Raw genomic sequence first — 15,849 nt, forward strand, 5'->3', positions numbered from 1 at the left:
CAAGACCAGACACACGATTGCCACCCGTCTGTTTATCTTCCTTAAGACCAGACACACGAATGCCACCCGTCTGTTTATCTTCCATAAGACCAGACACACGATTGCCACCCGTCTGTTAATCTTCCATAAGACCAGACAGACGATTGCCACCCCTCTGTTAATCTTTCATAAGACCAGACACACGGTTGCCCCCCGTCTGTTAATCTTCCCCAAGACCAGCCACACGATTGCCACCCGTCTGTTTATCTTCCATCAGACCAGACACACGATTGTCATCCGTCTGTTAATCTTCCATAAGACCAGACACACGATTGCCACCCGGCTGTTCATCTTCCCTAAGACCACCGTCTGTTTATTTTCCATAAGACTAGACACACTGCCTCCCGTCTGTTTATCTTCCATCAGCCCAGACACACGATTGTCAACCGTCTGTTTCTCTTCCATTAGAAAAGACGCACGATTGCCACCCGTCTGTTAAGCCACCCGTCTGTTTATTTCCCATAAGACCAGACACACGATTGCCACCCGTCTGTTTTTCTTCCATAGGACCAGACACACGATTGTCAACCGTCTGTTTCTCTTCCATTAGAAAAGACACACGATTGCCACCCGTCTGTTTATTTTCCATAAGACCAGACACACGATTGTCACCCATCTGTTTATCTTCCAGAAGACCAGACACACGATTGCCACCCGTCTGTTTATCTTCCATAAGACCAGACACACGGTTGCCACCCGTCTGTTAATCTTCCATACGACCAGACACACGATTGTCCCCCGTCTGTTTATCTTTCCATAAGACCAGACACACGGTTGCCACCCGTCTGTTAATCTTTCAAAAGACTAGACACACGATTGCTTTCCGTCTGTTAACCTTTCAAAAGACCAGACACACGTTTGCCACCCGTCTGTTATTCTTTCATAAGACCAGAAACACGGTTGCCACCCTTCTGTTAATCTTTGATAAACCCAGACACACGATTGCCCCCCGTCTGTTTATCTTCCATAAGACTAGACACACGATTGCTTTCCGTCTGTTAACCTTTCAAAAGACCAGACACACGGTTGCCACCCGTCTGTTAATCTTCCCTCCGACCAGACACACGCTTGTCCCCCGTCTGTTTATCTTCCATAGGACCAGACACACGATTGTCAACCGTCCGTTTCTCTTCCATTAGAAAAGACACATGATTGCCACCCGTCTGTTTATCTTCCCTAAGACCAGACACACGGTTGACACCCGTCTGTTAATCTTCCATACGTCCAGACACACGATTGTCACCCGTCTGTTTATCTTCCATAGGACCAGACACACGATTGTCAACCGCCTGTTTCTCTTCCATTAGAAAGGACACACGATTGCCACCCGTCGTTTTATTTTCCATAAGACCAGACACACGGTTGCCACCCGTCTGTTAATCTTCCCTCCGACCAGACACACGCTTGTCCCCCGTCTGTTTATCTTCCATAAGACTAGACACACGATTGCCCCCCGTCTGTTTATTTTCCATAAGACCAGGCACACGATTGTCACCCATCTGTTTATCTTCCATAAGACTAGACACATTATTGCCACCCGTTTGTTAATCTTCCCTAAGACCAGACAAACGATTGTCACCCGTCTGTTTATCTTCCATAGGACCAGACACACGATTGTCAACCGTATGTTTCTCTTCCATTAGAAAATACACACGATTGCCACCCGTCTGTTTATCTTCCCTAAGCCCAGACACACGATTGCCACCCCTCTGTTAATCTTCCCTAAGATCAGACACACGATTGCCACCTGTCTGTTTATCTTTCCAGAAGACCAGACACACGATTGAGACACACGATTGTCACCCGTCTGTTTCTCTTCCATTAGAAAGGACACACGATTGCCACCCGTCTGTTAAACTTCCCTAAGACCAGACAGACGATTTCCACCTGTCTGTTAATCTTTCATAAGACCAGACACACGATTGCCACCCGTCTGTTAATCATTCCTAAACCCAGACACACGATTGCCCCCCGTCTGTTTATTTTCCATAAGACTAGACACCTTCCATAAGACCAGACACACGATTACCACCCGTCTGTTATTCTTTCATAAGACCAGACACACGATTTCCACCTGTCTGTTAATCTTTCCTAAACCCAGACCCACGATTGCTACCCGTCTGTTTATTTTCCATAAGACTAGACACAAGATTGCCACCCGTCTGTTAATCATTCCTAAACCCAGACACACGATTGCCACCCGGCTGTTCATCTTCCCTAAGACCAGACACACGATTGCCATCCGTCTGTTAATCTTTCCTAAACCCAGACACACGATTGCCACCCGTCTGTTTATTTTCCATAAGACTAGACACACGATTGCCACCCGTCTGTTTCTCTTCCATAAGACTAGACACACGATTGCCACCCGTCTGTTAATCTTTCCTAAGACCAGACACAAGATTGCCACCCGTCTGTTAATCTTTCCTAAGACCAGACACACGATTGCCACCTGTCTGTTAATCTTCCCTAAGACCAGACACACGATTGCCACCTGTCTGTTAATCTTTCCTAAGACCAGACACACGATTGCCACCTGTCTGTTAATCTTTCCTAAGACCAGACACACGATTGCCACCCGTCTGTTAATCTTCCCTAAGACCAGACACACGATTGCCACCCGTCTGTTAATCTTTCCTAAGCCCAGGCACACGGTTTCCACTCGTCTGTTAATCTTCCCTAAGACCAGACACACGATTGCCACCCGTCTGTTAATCTTTCCTAAGACCAGACACACGATTGCCACCTGTCTGTTAATCTTCCCTAAGACCAGACACACGATTGCCACCCGTCTGTTAATCTTTCCTAAGACCAGACACACGATTGCCACCTGTCTGTTAATCTTCCCTAAGACCAGACACACGATTGCCACCCGTCTGTTAATCTTTCCTAAGACCAGACACACGATTGCCACCTGTCTGTTAATCTTCCCTAAGACCAGACACACGATTGCCACCCGTCTGTTAATCTTTCCTAAGACCAGACACACGATTGCCACCTGTCTGTTAATCTTCCCTAAGACCAGACACACGATTGCCACCCGTCTGTTAATCTTTCCTAAGACCAGACACACGATTGCCACCTGTCTGTTAATCTTCCCTAAGACCAGACACACGATTGCCACCCGTCTGTTAATCTTTCCTAAGACCAGACACACGATTGCCACCCGTCTGTTTATCTTCCATAAGACTAGACACACGATTGCCACCCGTCTGTTAATCTTTCCTAAGACCAGACACACGATTGCCACCCGTCTGTTTATCTTCCATAAGACTAGACACACGATTGCCACCCGTCTGTTAATCTTTCCTAAGACCAGACACACGATTGCCACCCGTCTGTTTATCTTCCATAAGACTAGACACACGATTGCCACCCGTCTGTTAATCTTTCCTAAGACCAGACACACGATTGCCACCCGTCTGTTTATCTTCCATAAGACTAGACACACGATTGCCACCCGTCTGTTAATCTTTCCTAAGACCAGACACACGATTGCCACCCGTCTGTTTATCTTCCATAAGACTAGACACACGATTGCCACCCGTCTGTTAATCTTTCCTAAGACCAGACACACGATTGCCACCCGTCTGTTTATCTTCCATAAGACTAGACACACGATTGCCACCCGTCTGTTAATCTTTCCTAAGACCAGACACACGATTGCCACCCGTCTGTTAATCTTCCATAAGACCAGACACACGATTGCCACCCGTCTGTTAATCTTTCATAAGACCAGACACACGATTGCCACCCGTCTGTTAATCTTTCATAAGACCAGACACACGATTGCCACCCGTCTGTTAATCTTTCATAAGACCAGACACACGATTGCCACCCGTCTGTTAATCTTTCATAAGACCAGACACACGATTGCCACCCGTCTGTTAATCTTTCATAAGACCAGACACACGATTGCCACCCGTCTGTTAATCTTTCATAAGACCAGACACACGGTTGCCACCCTTCTGTTAATCTTTCATAAACCCAGACAGACGATTGCCACCCGTCTGTTAATCTTCCCTAAGACCAGACACACGATTGTCACCCGTCTGTTTATCTTTCCTAAGACCAGACACACGATTGCCACCCGTCTGTTTATCTTCCATAAGACCAGACACACGATTGCCACCCGTCTGTTAATCTTTCCTAAGACCAGACACACGATTGCCACCCGTCTGTTTATCTTCCATAAGACTAGACACACGATTGCCACCCGTCTGTTAATCTTTCCTAAGACCAGACACACGATTGCCACCCGTCTGTTTATCTTCCATAAGACTAGACACACGATTGCCACCCGTCTGTTAATCTTTCCTAAGACCAGACACACGATTGCCACCCGTCTGTTTATCTTCCATAAGACTAGACACACGATTGCCACCCGTCTGTTAATCTTTCCTAAGACCAGACACACGATTGCAACCCGTCTGTTTATCTTCCATAAGACTAGACACATGATTGCCACCCGTTTGTTAATCTTCCCTAAGACCAGACACACGATTGCCACCCGTCTGTTATTCTTTCATAAGACCAGACACACGGTTGCCACCCTTCTGTTAATCTTTCATAAACCCAGACACACGATTGCCACCCGTCTGTTAATCTTCCCTAAGACCAGACACACGATTGCCACCCGTCTGTTAATCTTTCATAAGACCAGACACACGATTGCCACCCTTCTGTTAATCTTTCATAAACCCAGACACACGATTGCCACCCCTCTGTTAATCTTCCCTAAGATCAGACACACGATTGCCACCTGTCTGTTAATCTTCCCTAAGACCAGACAGACGATTGCCACCCTTCTGTTAATCTTTCATAAGACGAGACACGCGGTTGCCACCCGTCTGGTAATCTTTCATAAACCCAGACACACGATTGCCACCCGTCTGTTAATCTTCCCTAAGACCAGACACACGATTGCCACCCGTCTGTTATTCTTTCATAAGACCAGACACACGATTGCCACCCTTCTGTTAATCTTTCATAAACCCAGACACACGATTGCCACCCCTCTGTTAATCTTCCCTAAGATCAGACACACGATTGCCACCTGTCTGTTAATCTTCCCTAAGACCAGACAGACGATTGCCACCCTTCTGTTAATCTTTCATAAGACGAGACACGCGGTTGCCACCCGTCTGGTAATCTTTCATAAACCCAGACACACGATTGCCACCCGTCTGTTAATCTTCCCTAAGACCAGACACACGATTGCCACCCGTCTGTTATTCTTTCATAAGACCAGACACACGGTTGCCACCCTTCTGTTAATCTTTCATAAACCCAGACACACGATTGCCACCCCTCTGTTAATCTTCCCTAAGATCAGACACACGATTGCCACCTGTCTGTTAATCTTCCCTAAGACCAGACAGACGATTGCCACCCTTCTGTTAATCTTTCATAAGACGAGACACGCGGTTGCCACCCGTCTGGTAATCTTTCATAAACCCAGACACACGATTGCCACCCGTCTGTTAATCTTCCCTAAGACCAGACACACGATTGCCGACCGTCTGTTATTCTTTCATAAGACCAGACAGACGATTGCCACCCTTCTGTTAATCTTTCATAAACCCAGACACTAGGTTGCCACCCGTCTGTTAATCTTCCCTAAGACCAGACACACGATTGCCACCCGTCTGTTATTCTTTCATAAGACCAGACACACGGTTGCCACCCTTCTGTTTATCTTTCATAAACCCAGACACACGGTTTCCACCCGTCTGTTAATCTTCCATACGACCAGACACACGATTGTCACCCGTCTGTTTATCTTCCATAAGAACAGACACACGATTGTCACCCGTCTATTAATCTTCCCTAAGACCAAACACACGATTGCCACCCGTCTGTTTATCTTCCATAAGACTAGACACACGATTGCTATCCGTCTGTTAATCTTCCAAAAGACCAGACACACGATTGCCACCTGTCTGTTTATCTTTCCATAAGACCAGACACACGATTGCCACCCGTCTGTTTATCTTCCATAAGAACAGACACACGATTGTCACCCGTCTGTTTCTCTTCCATTAGAACAGACACACGATTGCCACCCGTCTGTTTATTTTCCATAAGACCAGACACACGATTGCCGACCGTCTGTTATTCTTTCATAAGACCAGACAGACGATTGCCACCCGTCTGTTAATCTTTCATAAGACCAGACACACGATTGCCACCCGTCTGTTATTCTTTAATAAGACCAGACAGACGATTGCCACCCGTCTGTTATTCTTTCATAAGACCAGACACACGATTGCCACCCGTCTGTTATTCTTTCATAAGACCAGACACACGGTTGCCACGCTTCTGCTAATCTTTCATAAACCCAGACAGACGATTGCCACCCGTCTGTTAATCTTCCCTAAGACCAGACACACGATTGTCACCCGTCTGTTTATCTTTCCTAAGACCAGACACACGATTGCCACCCGTCTGTTTATCTTCCATAAGACTAGACACACGATTGCCACCCGTCTGTTAATCTTTCCTAAGACCAGACACACGATTGCAACCCGTCTGTTTATCTTCCATAAGACTAGACACATGATTGCCACCCGTTTGTTAATCTTCCCTAAGACCAGACACACGATTGCCACCCGTCTGTTATTCTTTCATAAGACCAGACACACGGTTACCACCGTTCTGTTAATCTTTAATAAACCCAGACACACGATTGCCAACCGTCTGTTAAACTTCCCTAAGACCAGACACACGATTGCCACCTGTCTGTTAATCTTTCCTAAGACCAGACACACGATTGCCACCCGTCTGTTAATCTTTCCTAAGACCAGACACACGGTTGCCACCCGTCTGTTAATCTTTCCTAAACCCAGACACACGATTGCCACCCGGCTGTTCATCTTCCCTAAGACCAGACACACGATTGCCACCCGTCTATTAATCCTTCCTAAGACTAGACACACGGTTGCCACCCGTCTGTTAATCTTTCCTAAACCCAGACACACGATTGCCACCCGTCTGTTTATTTTCCATAAGACTAGACACACGATTGCCACCCGTCTGTTTCTCTTCCATAAGACTAGACACACGATTGCCACCCGTCTGTTAATCTTTCCTAAGACCAGACACACGATTGCAACCCGTCTGTTTATCTTCCATAAGACTAGACACATGATTGCCACCCGTTTGTTAATCTTCCCTAAGACCAGACACACGATTGCCACCCGTCTGTTAATCTTTCCTAAGACCAGACACACGGTTGCCACCCGTCTGTTAATCTTTCATACGACCAGACACACGATTGTCACCCGTCTGTTTATCTTCCATAAGACCAGACACACGATTGCCACCCGTCTGTTAATCTTTCCTAAGCCCAGACACACGGTTGCAACCCGTCTGTTTATCTTCCATAAGACTAGACACATGATTGCCACCCGTTTGTTAATCTTCCCTAAGACCAGACACACGATTGCCACCCGTCTGTTATTCTTTCATAAGACCAGACACACGGTTACCACCCTTCTGTTAATCTTTAATAAACCCAGACACACGATTGCCAACCGTCTGTTAAACTTCCCTAAGACCAGACACACGATTGCCACCTGTCTGTTAATCTTCCCTAAGACCAGACACACGATTGCCACCCGTCTGTTAATCTTTCCTAAACCCAGGCACACGGTTGCCACCCGTCTGTTAATCTTCCCTAAGACCAGACACACGATTGCCACCCGTCTGTTAATCTTTCATAAGACCAGACACACGATTGCCACCCTTCTGTTAATCTTTCATAAACCCAGACACACGATTGCCACCCCTCTGTTAATCTTCCCTAAGATCAGACACACGATTGCCACCTGTCTGTTAATCTTCCCTAAGACCAGACAGACGATTGCCACCCTTCTGTTAATCTTTCATAAGACGAGACACGCGGTTGCCACCCGTCTGGTAATCTTTCATAAACCCAGACACACGATTGCCACCCGTCTGTTAATCTTCCCTAAGACCAGACACACGATTGCCACCCGTCTGTTATTCTTTCATAAGACCAGACACACGATTGCCACCCTTCTGTTAATCTTTCATAAACCCAGACACACGATTGCCACCCCTCTGTTAATCTTCCCTAAGATCAGACACACGATTGCCACCTGTCTGTTAATCTTCCCTAAGACCAGACAGACGATTGCCACCCTTCTGTTAATCTTTCATAAGACGAGACACGCGGTTGCCACCCGTCTGGTAATCTTTCATAAACCCAGACACACGATTGCCACCCGTCTGTTAATCTTCCCTAAGACCAGACACACGATTGCCGACCGTCTGTTATTCTTTCATAAGACCAGACAGACGATTGCCACCCTTCTGTTAATCTTTCATAAACCCAGACACTAGGTTGCCACCCGTCTGTTAATCTTCCCTAAGACCAGACACACGATTGCCACCCGTCTGTTAATCTTTCCTAAGACTAGACACACGGTTGCCACCCGTCTGTTAATCTTTCATAAACCCAGACACACGATTGCCACCCGTCTGTTCATCTTCCCTAAGACCAGACACACGATTGCCACCCGTCTGTTAATCTTTCCTAAGACTAGACACACGGTTGCCATCCGTCTGTTAATCTTTCCTAAACCAAGACACACGATTGCCACCCGTCTGTTTATCTTCCATAAGACTAGACACATGACTGCCACCCGTCTGTTAATCTTTCCTAAGACTAGACACACGGTTGCCAACCGTCTGTTAATCTTTCATAAACCCAGACACACGATTGCCACCCGTCTGTTTATCTTCACTAAGACCAGACACACGATTGCCACCTGTCTGTTAATTTTTCCTAAACCCAGACACACGATTGCCACCTGTCTGTTCATCTTCCCTAAGACCAGACACACGATTGCCACCCGTCTGTTAATCTTTCCTAAGACTAGACACACGGTTGCCACCCGTCTGTTAATCTTTCCTAAACCCAGACACACGATTACCATCCGTCTGTTTATCTTCCATAAGACTAAACACGATTGCCACCCGTCTGTTTATCTTCCATAAGACTAGACACATGATTACCCCCCGTCTGTTAATCTTTCCTAAGACCAGACACACGATTACCACCCGTCTGTTTATCTTCCCTAAGCCCAGACACACGATTGCCACCCGTCTGTTAATCTTCCATAAGACTAGACACATGATTGTCACCCGTCTGTTAATCTTCCCTAAGACTAGACACATGATTGCCACCCTTCTGTTAATCTTTCATAAACCCAGACAAACGGTTGCCACCCGTCTGTTAATCTTTGCATTAGTGCTCCTGGTACACCAATGATGATGTCTAACAGTAGGAAACGTAACCGGTTACCCTCAATGGATTGAACATATGCCGTCTTCCTCCTGGCCCCTATCCAGTATCGTATCGGGTCCTCAGCCTTCTTTATAAGCTCATGTAATGTGGTTGGAGCAGCTAAAAGACTTCCATTTCTTTTACACAAGTCTTCAGCCTCGTCATAACGTAGGTAAAGAACTGTACCGTTATAGTCTCTGAGTGGATAAAGCCAGGTTTTGTTTGCTACGTCATCATCTATAAATAGGAAATAACTATATAAGTAAGACATGTTATTTATTTCTCATTTATAACAGACACAGGAATAACATTCCATGGGATAATACCTTGAGCTTACATGAACAAGTTATTGTAATAACCGTATATAAAGCAGTTTAAAACCATTATTATGTGTATTGGTTAATTGTACTGTGAAGATTAGTGGTGTCAGTTAAATGGAGATAGGTAGTAGGTCTAGTTAATTATACTGTGAAGATAAGTGCTGTCGGTTAATTGGAGATAGGTAGTAGGTCTAGTTAATTGTACTGTGGAGATAAGTGCTGTCGGTTAATTGGAGATAGATAGTAGGTCTAGTTAATTGTACTGTGAAGATAAGTGCTGTCGGTTAATAGGAGATAGGTAGTAGGTCTAGTTAATTGTCCTGTGAAGATTAGTGGTGCCGGTTAATTGGAGATAGGTAGTAGGTCTAGTTAACTGTACTGTGAAGATAAGTGCTGTCGGTTAATAGGAGATAGGTAGTAGGTCTAGTTAATTGTACTGTGGAGATAAGTGCTGTCGGTTAATTGGAGATAGGTATTAGGTCTAGTTAATTGTACTGTGGAGATTAGTGGTGTCGGTTAATTGGAGATAGGTAGTAGGTCTAGTTAATTGTACGTCTGTCGTCCTTGTACTAAGATTCTATGTTTACACGTATGTTACAGCAGAACAACTGTATAACAAAACATATACATAACGACATTTGAAATTTTTGTTTTGGATTTAATCGTGTGAGGCCAGACATGCGCTGCTAGTTCTCGATCTGTTCGAACTATCACAAACTGGATAGCACACAATAGTTATGATGTCTCCCTGATAACACACATTAGTTTTGATGTCACCCTGATAACACACAATAGTTATGATGTCTCCCTGATAACTCACAACAGTTATGATGTCTCCCTGATAACACAAAAGTTATGATGTCTCCCTGATAACACAATAGTTATGATGTCTCCCTCATAACACAATAGTTATAATGTCTCCCTGATAACACACAATAGTTATGATGACTCCCTGATAACACAATAGTTGTGATGTTTCCCTGATAACAAAATAGTTATGATGTCTCCCTGATAACACACAATAGTTATGACGTCTCCCTGATAACACAACAGTTATGATGTTTCCCTGATAACACAATAGTTATGATGTCTCTCTTATATCACACAATAGTTATGATGTCTCCCTGATAACACAATAGTTATGATGTCTCCCTGATAACACAATAGTTATGATGTCTCCCTGATAACACAATAGTTATGATATCTCCCTGATAACACAAAAGTTATGATGACTCCCTGATAACACACAATAGTTCTGATGTCTCCCTGATAACACAATAGTCATGATGTCTCCCTGATAACACACAATAGTTATGATGTCTCCCTAATAACACAATAGTTATGATGTCTCCCTGATAACACACAATAGTTATGATGTCTCAATGATAACACACAATAGTTATGATGTCTCCCTGATTACACAATAGTTGTGATGTTTCCCTGATAACACAATAGTTATGATGTCTCCCTGATAACACAATAGTCATGATGTCACCCTGATAACACAAAAGTTATGATGACTCCCTGATAACACACAATAGTTATGATGTCTCCCTGATAACACAATAGTCATGATGTCTCCCTGATAACACACAATAGTTATGATGTCTCCCTGATAACACAATAGTTATGATGTCTCCCTGATAACACACAATAGTAATGATGTCTCCCTGATAACACAATAGTTATGCTGTCTCCCTGATAACACACAATAGTTATGATGTCTCCCTGATAACACAATAGTTATGATGTCTCCCTGATAACACACAATAGTAATGATGTCTCCCTGATAACACAATAGTTATGCTGTCTCCCTGATAACACACAATAGTTATGATGTCTCCCTGATAACACAATAGTTATGATGTTTCCCTGATAACACAATAGTTATGATGACTCCCTGATAACACACAATAGTTCTGATGTCTCCCTGATAACACAATAGTTGTGATGTCTCCCTGATAACACAATAGTTATGATGTCTCCCTGATAACATACAATAGCTATGATGTCTCCCTAATAACACAATAGTTATGATGTCTCCCTGATAACACAATAGTTATGACGTCCTCTTGATAACACACATCAAACTCTTATATAAACGTTTAAGTAATCATGGGAAAACAATCACATGTACACAAGCAAACATTATATACGTCGAACTATATGAAATGTTTGCCATGTAAGACATTTTAACATTAAACTACGGTATTAGTTATAGCAAATCAGTATTTTATCACTTACACGACATACATAGGGATGGATGTCTTGCCTCGCAATTTCTTGCAAGAATACGAAAATCAGCGACGTAATTTGACCGTTCATACATGCCACAGTTATTGCCAGACGATTCCTGCTTGGTTTGTGTATCTATAAATTCAACCAGAAACGAATAATGTACTATTTATCCTCGGCATACAGGAAAAATATGTTTAAAAATATATGTCATGTATCCTTCTTTTGTCTTTTACTTGAACACATTTGATGAAACATCCAAATAAACAATACACATGTGTGCTATACAGGAATGCCGATGTTTCCTGGTGACTTACATGTTGAGTAATGTAAAAACACATTTCCTCCACAATTGTAACGTCCGTTATCGTAGCACGTGACGTCACACTCACTAAGGTTTTCCCGAGCAGCAACATCCGAAGCCTTCTCCACACAAACACACTTGTACTTCTGTTAAATAAGTATTTTATTAAACCGATGATTTAAAGTGATGTCGTTCATCAGTTACAAAGAATTGTTTCAAGCTTATAAAGGATGGGAGGGTTTAGTTTTAGTTTTAGTTAGGAACAGAAATTAATTGACAGGAAGTCATCAAACGGACTAATTTGAATGTGTGACAAGTTGTATAGTAATAGTAAACGTAGCGCTTACACTGATCAACATATCCGAATCACCACAGATTCGTTTACATGTTGCCAAGTCATTGTTTTTTATCCTCGTATACTGTGAGCCATTGGATCTGTAGCACCCTTCAACAAAAAATAGATAACTTCATCACATTTTTTTAAAACATTTAAGATTTCTTTGACTTGTCTGTGTCCCCATTTTACTAACTTAAATGAGTCCACATCATTTTTGTGAGAAATACAATAGAGTGTTCTAAGTGCAAAAAAAAATGGAACCTTGGACCTCAATTTTTTTTCTGTCGCTCTAACTGACTGGAACAAAATAGTCCAGGACCTACTGTGCTACAGTTGCATCCAAAACGAATTTAAGGGCTGGTATATACGAAAAACCACAATTGAAAAGTGATCCTTAATATAATATATATTTTATGATAAATATTATTATTACACAATAACTCGGATAGTGTATTCAATCTGATACACAGTTATGAAAATACTCCGGCTAGTGTATTTAATCTAGTATACTGTTATTACAATGACCCGTTAGTGTATTCAATTTGATATACTGTTATAATAATAACCCGGATAGTGTATTCAATCTTATATACTGTTATTACAATAACCCAGAAAGTGTATTCAATCTGATATACTGCTATTACAATAACCCGGATAGTGTATTCAATCTGATATACTGTTATTACAATGACCCGGATAGTGTATTCAATCTGATATACTGTTATTATAATAACCCAGATAGTGTATTCAATTTGATATACTGTTATTACAATGACCCGGATAGTGTATTCAATTTGATATACTGTTATTACAATGACCCGGATAGTGTAATCAATCTGATATACTGTTATTATAATAACCCGGATAGTGTATTCAATCTGATATACTGTTATTATAATAACCTGGATAGTGTATTCAATCTTATATACTGTTATAACAATAACCCAGAAAGTGTATTCAATCTGATATACTGCTATTACAATAACCCGGATAGTGTATTCAATCTGATATACTGTTATTATAATAACCTGGATAGTGTAATCAATCTGATACACTGTTAAAATAATAACCCGGATAGTGCATTCAATTTGATATACTGTTATAATAATAACCCGGATAGTGTATTCAATCTGATATACTGTTATTACAATAACCCGGATAGTGTATTCAATTTAATATACTGTTATTACAATGACCCGGATAGTGTATTCAATTTAATATACTGTTATAATAATAACCCGGATAGTGTATTCAATCTGATATACTGTTATTACAATAACCCGGATAGTGTATTCAATCTAATATACTGTTATTACAATAACCCGGATAGTGTAATAAATCTGATATACTGTTATTACAATAACCCGGATAGTGTATCCAATCTGATATACTGTTATTACAATAACCCGGATAATGTATTCAATCCGATATACTGTTATTACAATAACCCGGATAATGTATTCAATCTGATACACTGTTACAACAATGACCTGGATAGTGTATTCAATTTGATATACTGTTATAATAATATCCCGGATAGTGTATTCAATCTGATATGATGTTATTACAATAACCTGGATAATGTAATCAATCTAATATACTGTACATGTTATAACAATAATGTGGATAGTGTTTTCAATTTGATATACTGTTACAACAATGACCCGGATAGTGTATTCAATCTGATATACTGTTATTATAATAACCCGGATAGTGTATTCAATCTGATATACTGTTATTACAATGACCCGGATAGTGTAATCAATCTGATATACTGTTATTATAATAACCCGGATAGTGTATTCAAACTGATATACTGTTATTACAATAACCCAGATAGTGTATTCAATCTGATATACTGTTATTATAATAACCCCCGGATAGTGTATTCCATCTGATATACTGTTATTATTATAACTCGGATAATGTATTCAATCTGATACACTGTTATAACAATGACCTGGATAGTGTATTCAATATGATATACTGTTATTATAAAAAAAAACAGATAGTGTATTCAAAACACGACTCAAGTATATCCTCTTACCAGTTGGATACATCCATGGTGTATGATATGCGTACTCTCCTACCCAGACGTGCTCTCTGGGGCCAATGATTTCCTGGCAAGCATTTACTTCATCGCGCGTCACAGGCATGGCCAAAAAGGAAGACATTTCCTGGCAGGCGGTAAACGCATGTTCCCAGGTAACGTTGGCGTGGTATAGCGACAGCTGATGAGATACTGTAGCATAGGACAGACATAGGGATCCATCTGGTTAACGATATCATCTGGGAGATTGCATTATAATCGAAAATGTTAGTTAAATTTATCAGCATAATGTCTCTGTAACATTGGTTCAACATTGTAACTTATCGAACGATAGGAAAGTATGGGTGCAAAATAATCACCCATCAAATGTGATACAGACAGACAGACAGACACAGACAGACAGAGGACGTTAGATAATTGAAGTTTAGCAATCTCAAAGCCTCGCGCTAAACCTCGGGTAAGATTTCCTGTGATAAATTCGATTAGTCAACAAAAAATAAGTATCATAAAAACTGATATATCCAAAGGCCATTACGGAATCTGTATGACTGATGGCGTCTATCTCCCAAATGGAATACCAGTATTATCACCTGATGACATTCTAGAAGGATGGTATTTGTTGTTTAAATGGGTTTATAGGAACACTTTAAAGCGATGAAGATTTGGCTATACGCTAGGAAGGCTGCAACAAAAATCACAATGTTTATACTCCCACAAATTACTGACATTTCATTCTAAATATGTCCAAATATTTCGCTATTAATATTAATAATGTACAAAGGATAACGTCCTAATGTTCTTACCTATGATGCCATGGCCTTTTGTTACTCCATCAGCGTCCAGTGTTAAAAGGATTAAGACAGTCAGAACCTTTATCACCCAAACACTGTGGACTTTCATGTTTCGAGATTTTAAAGTCAAATAGTGCATTGTAGTTATAACGGATGTAAACTGAGCCCAAAGGGGTTTGTGACTTCCTTGTACGATACACAAGATACTTAGCATGCTACAATTTTTTAAGGAGATGGACTGCTCTTTTCGTATCATGTCGTCCCGTGTCGGAAAAGAGTATATTTTCAAAGTTTAATTATAAATAGTGTCATCTTCAATACTAAAGTGGTATCGCTCACCTTCGCTGTGCAGAGAGCGTAAGTGAGTATTACCCCTGGAGTATCGAAGATTGGGAGCAGAGAGTGTAAGTGAGTATTACCCCTGGAGTATCGAAGATTGGGAGCAGAGAGTGTAAGTGAG

General features: G+C 41.8%; 1 protein-coding gene across 5 annotated transcripts in view; it reads right to left on the reverse strand.

The window, feature by feature from the left end:
• LOC110462218 overlaps positions 1-15,548 on the reverse strand; it is a 33,298-nt gene extending 17,750 nt beyond the window's left edge. The window contains exons 1-6 of one of the 5 annotated variants that reach the window (XM_021516079.1): positions 15,402-15,548; positions 14,596-14,790; positions 12,559-12,656; positions 12,225-12,357; positions 11,917-12,042; positions 9,371-9,589 (exon numbers count right to left, since the gene is read on the reverse strand). In XM_021516079.1, coding sequence (XP_021371754.1) covers positions 9,371-9,589; positions 11,917-12,042; positions 12,225-12,357; positions 12,559-12,656; positions 14,596-14,790; positions 15,402-15,528 — 898 coding nt within the window. In that variant the 5' untranslated portion in view covers positions 15,529-15,548. Of the gene's footprint in view, positions 1-9,370; positions 9,590-11,916; positions 12,043-12,224; positions 12,358-12,558; positions 12,657-14,595; positions 14,838-15,401 lie in introns of all 5 variants that reach the window. The other 4 variants (XM_021516078.1, XM_021516081.1, XM_021516080.1 and 1 more) reach the window with 4 other exon arrangements.
• Between the last annotated feature and the right edge of the window lie 301 nt (positions 15,549-15,849).

The sequence above is a fragment of the Mizuhopecten yessoensis genome, unplaced genomic scaffold (assembly GCF_002113885.1).
Source record: "Mizuhopecten yessoensis strain PY_sf001 unplaced genomic scaffold, ASM211388v2 scaffold10763, whole genome shotgun sequence".
Classification (NCBI taxonomy): domain Eukaryota; kingdom Metazoa; phylum Mollusca; class Bivalvia; order Pectinida; family Pectinidae; genus Mizuhopecten; species Mizuhopecten yessoensis.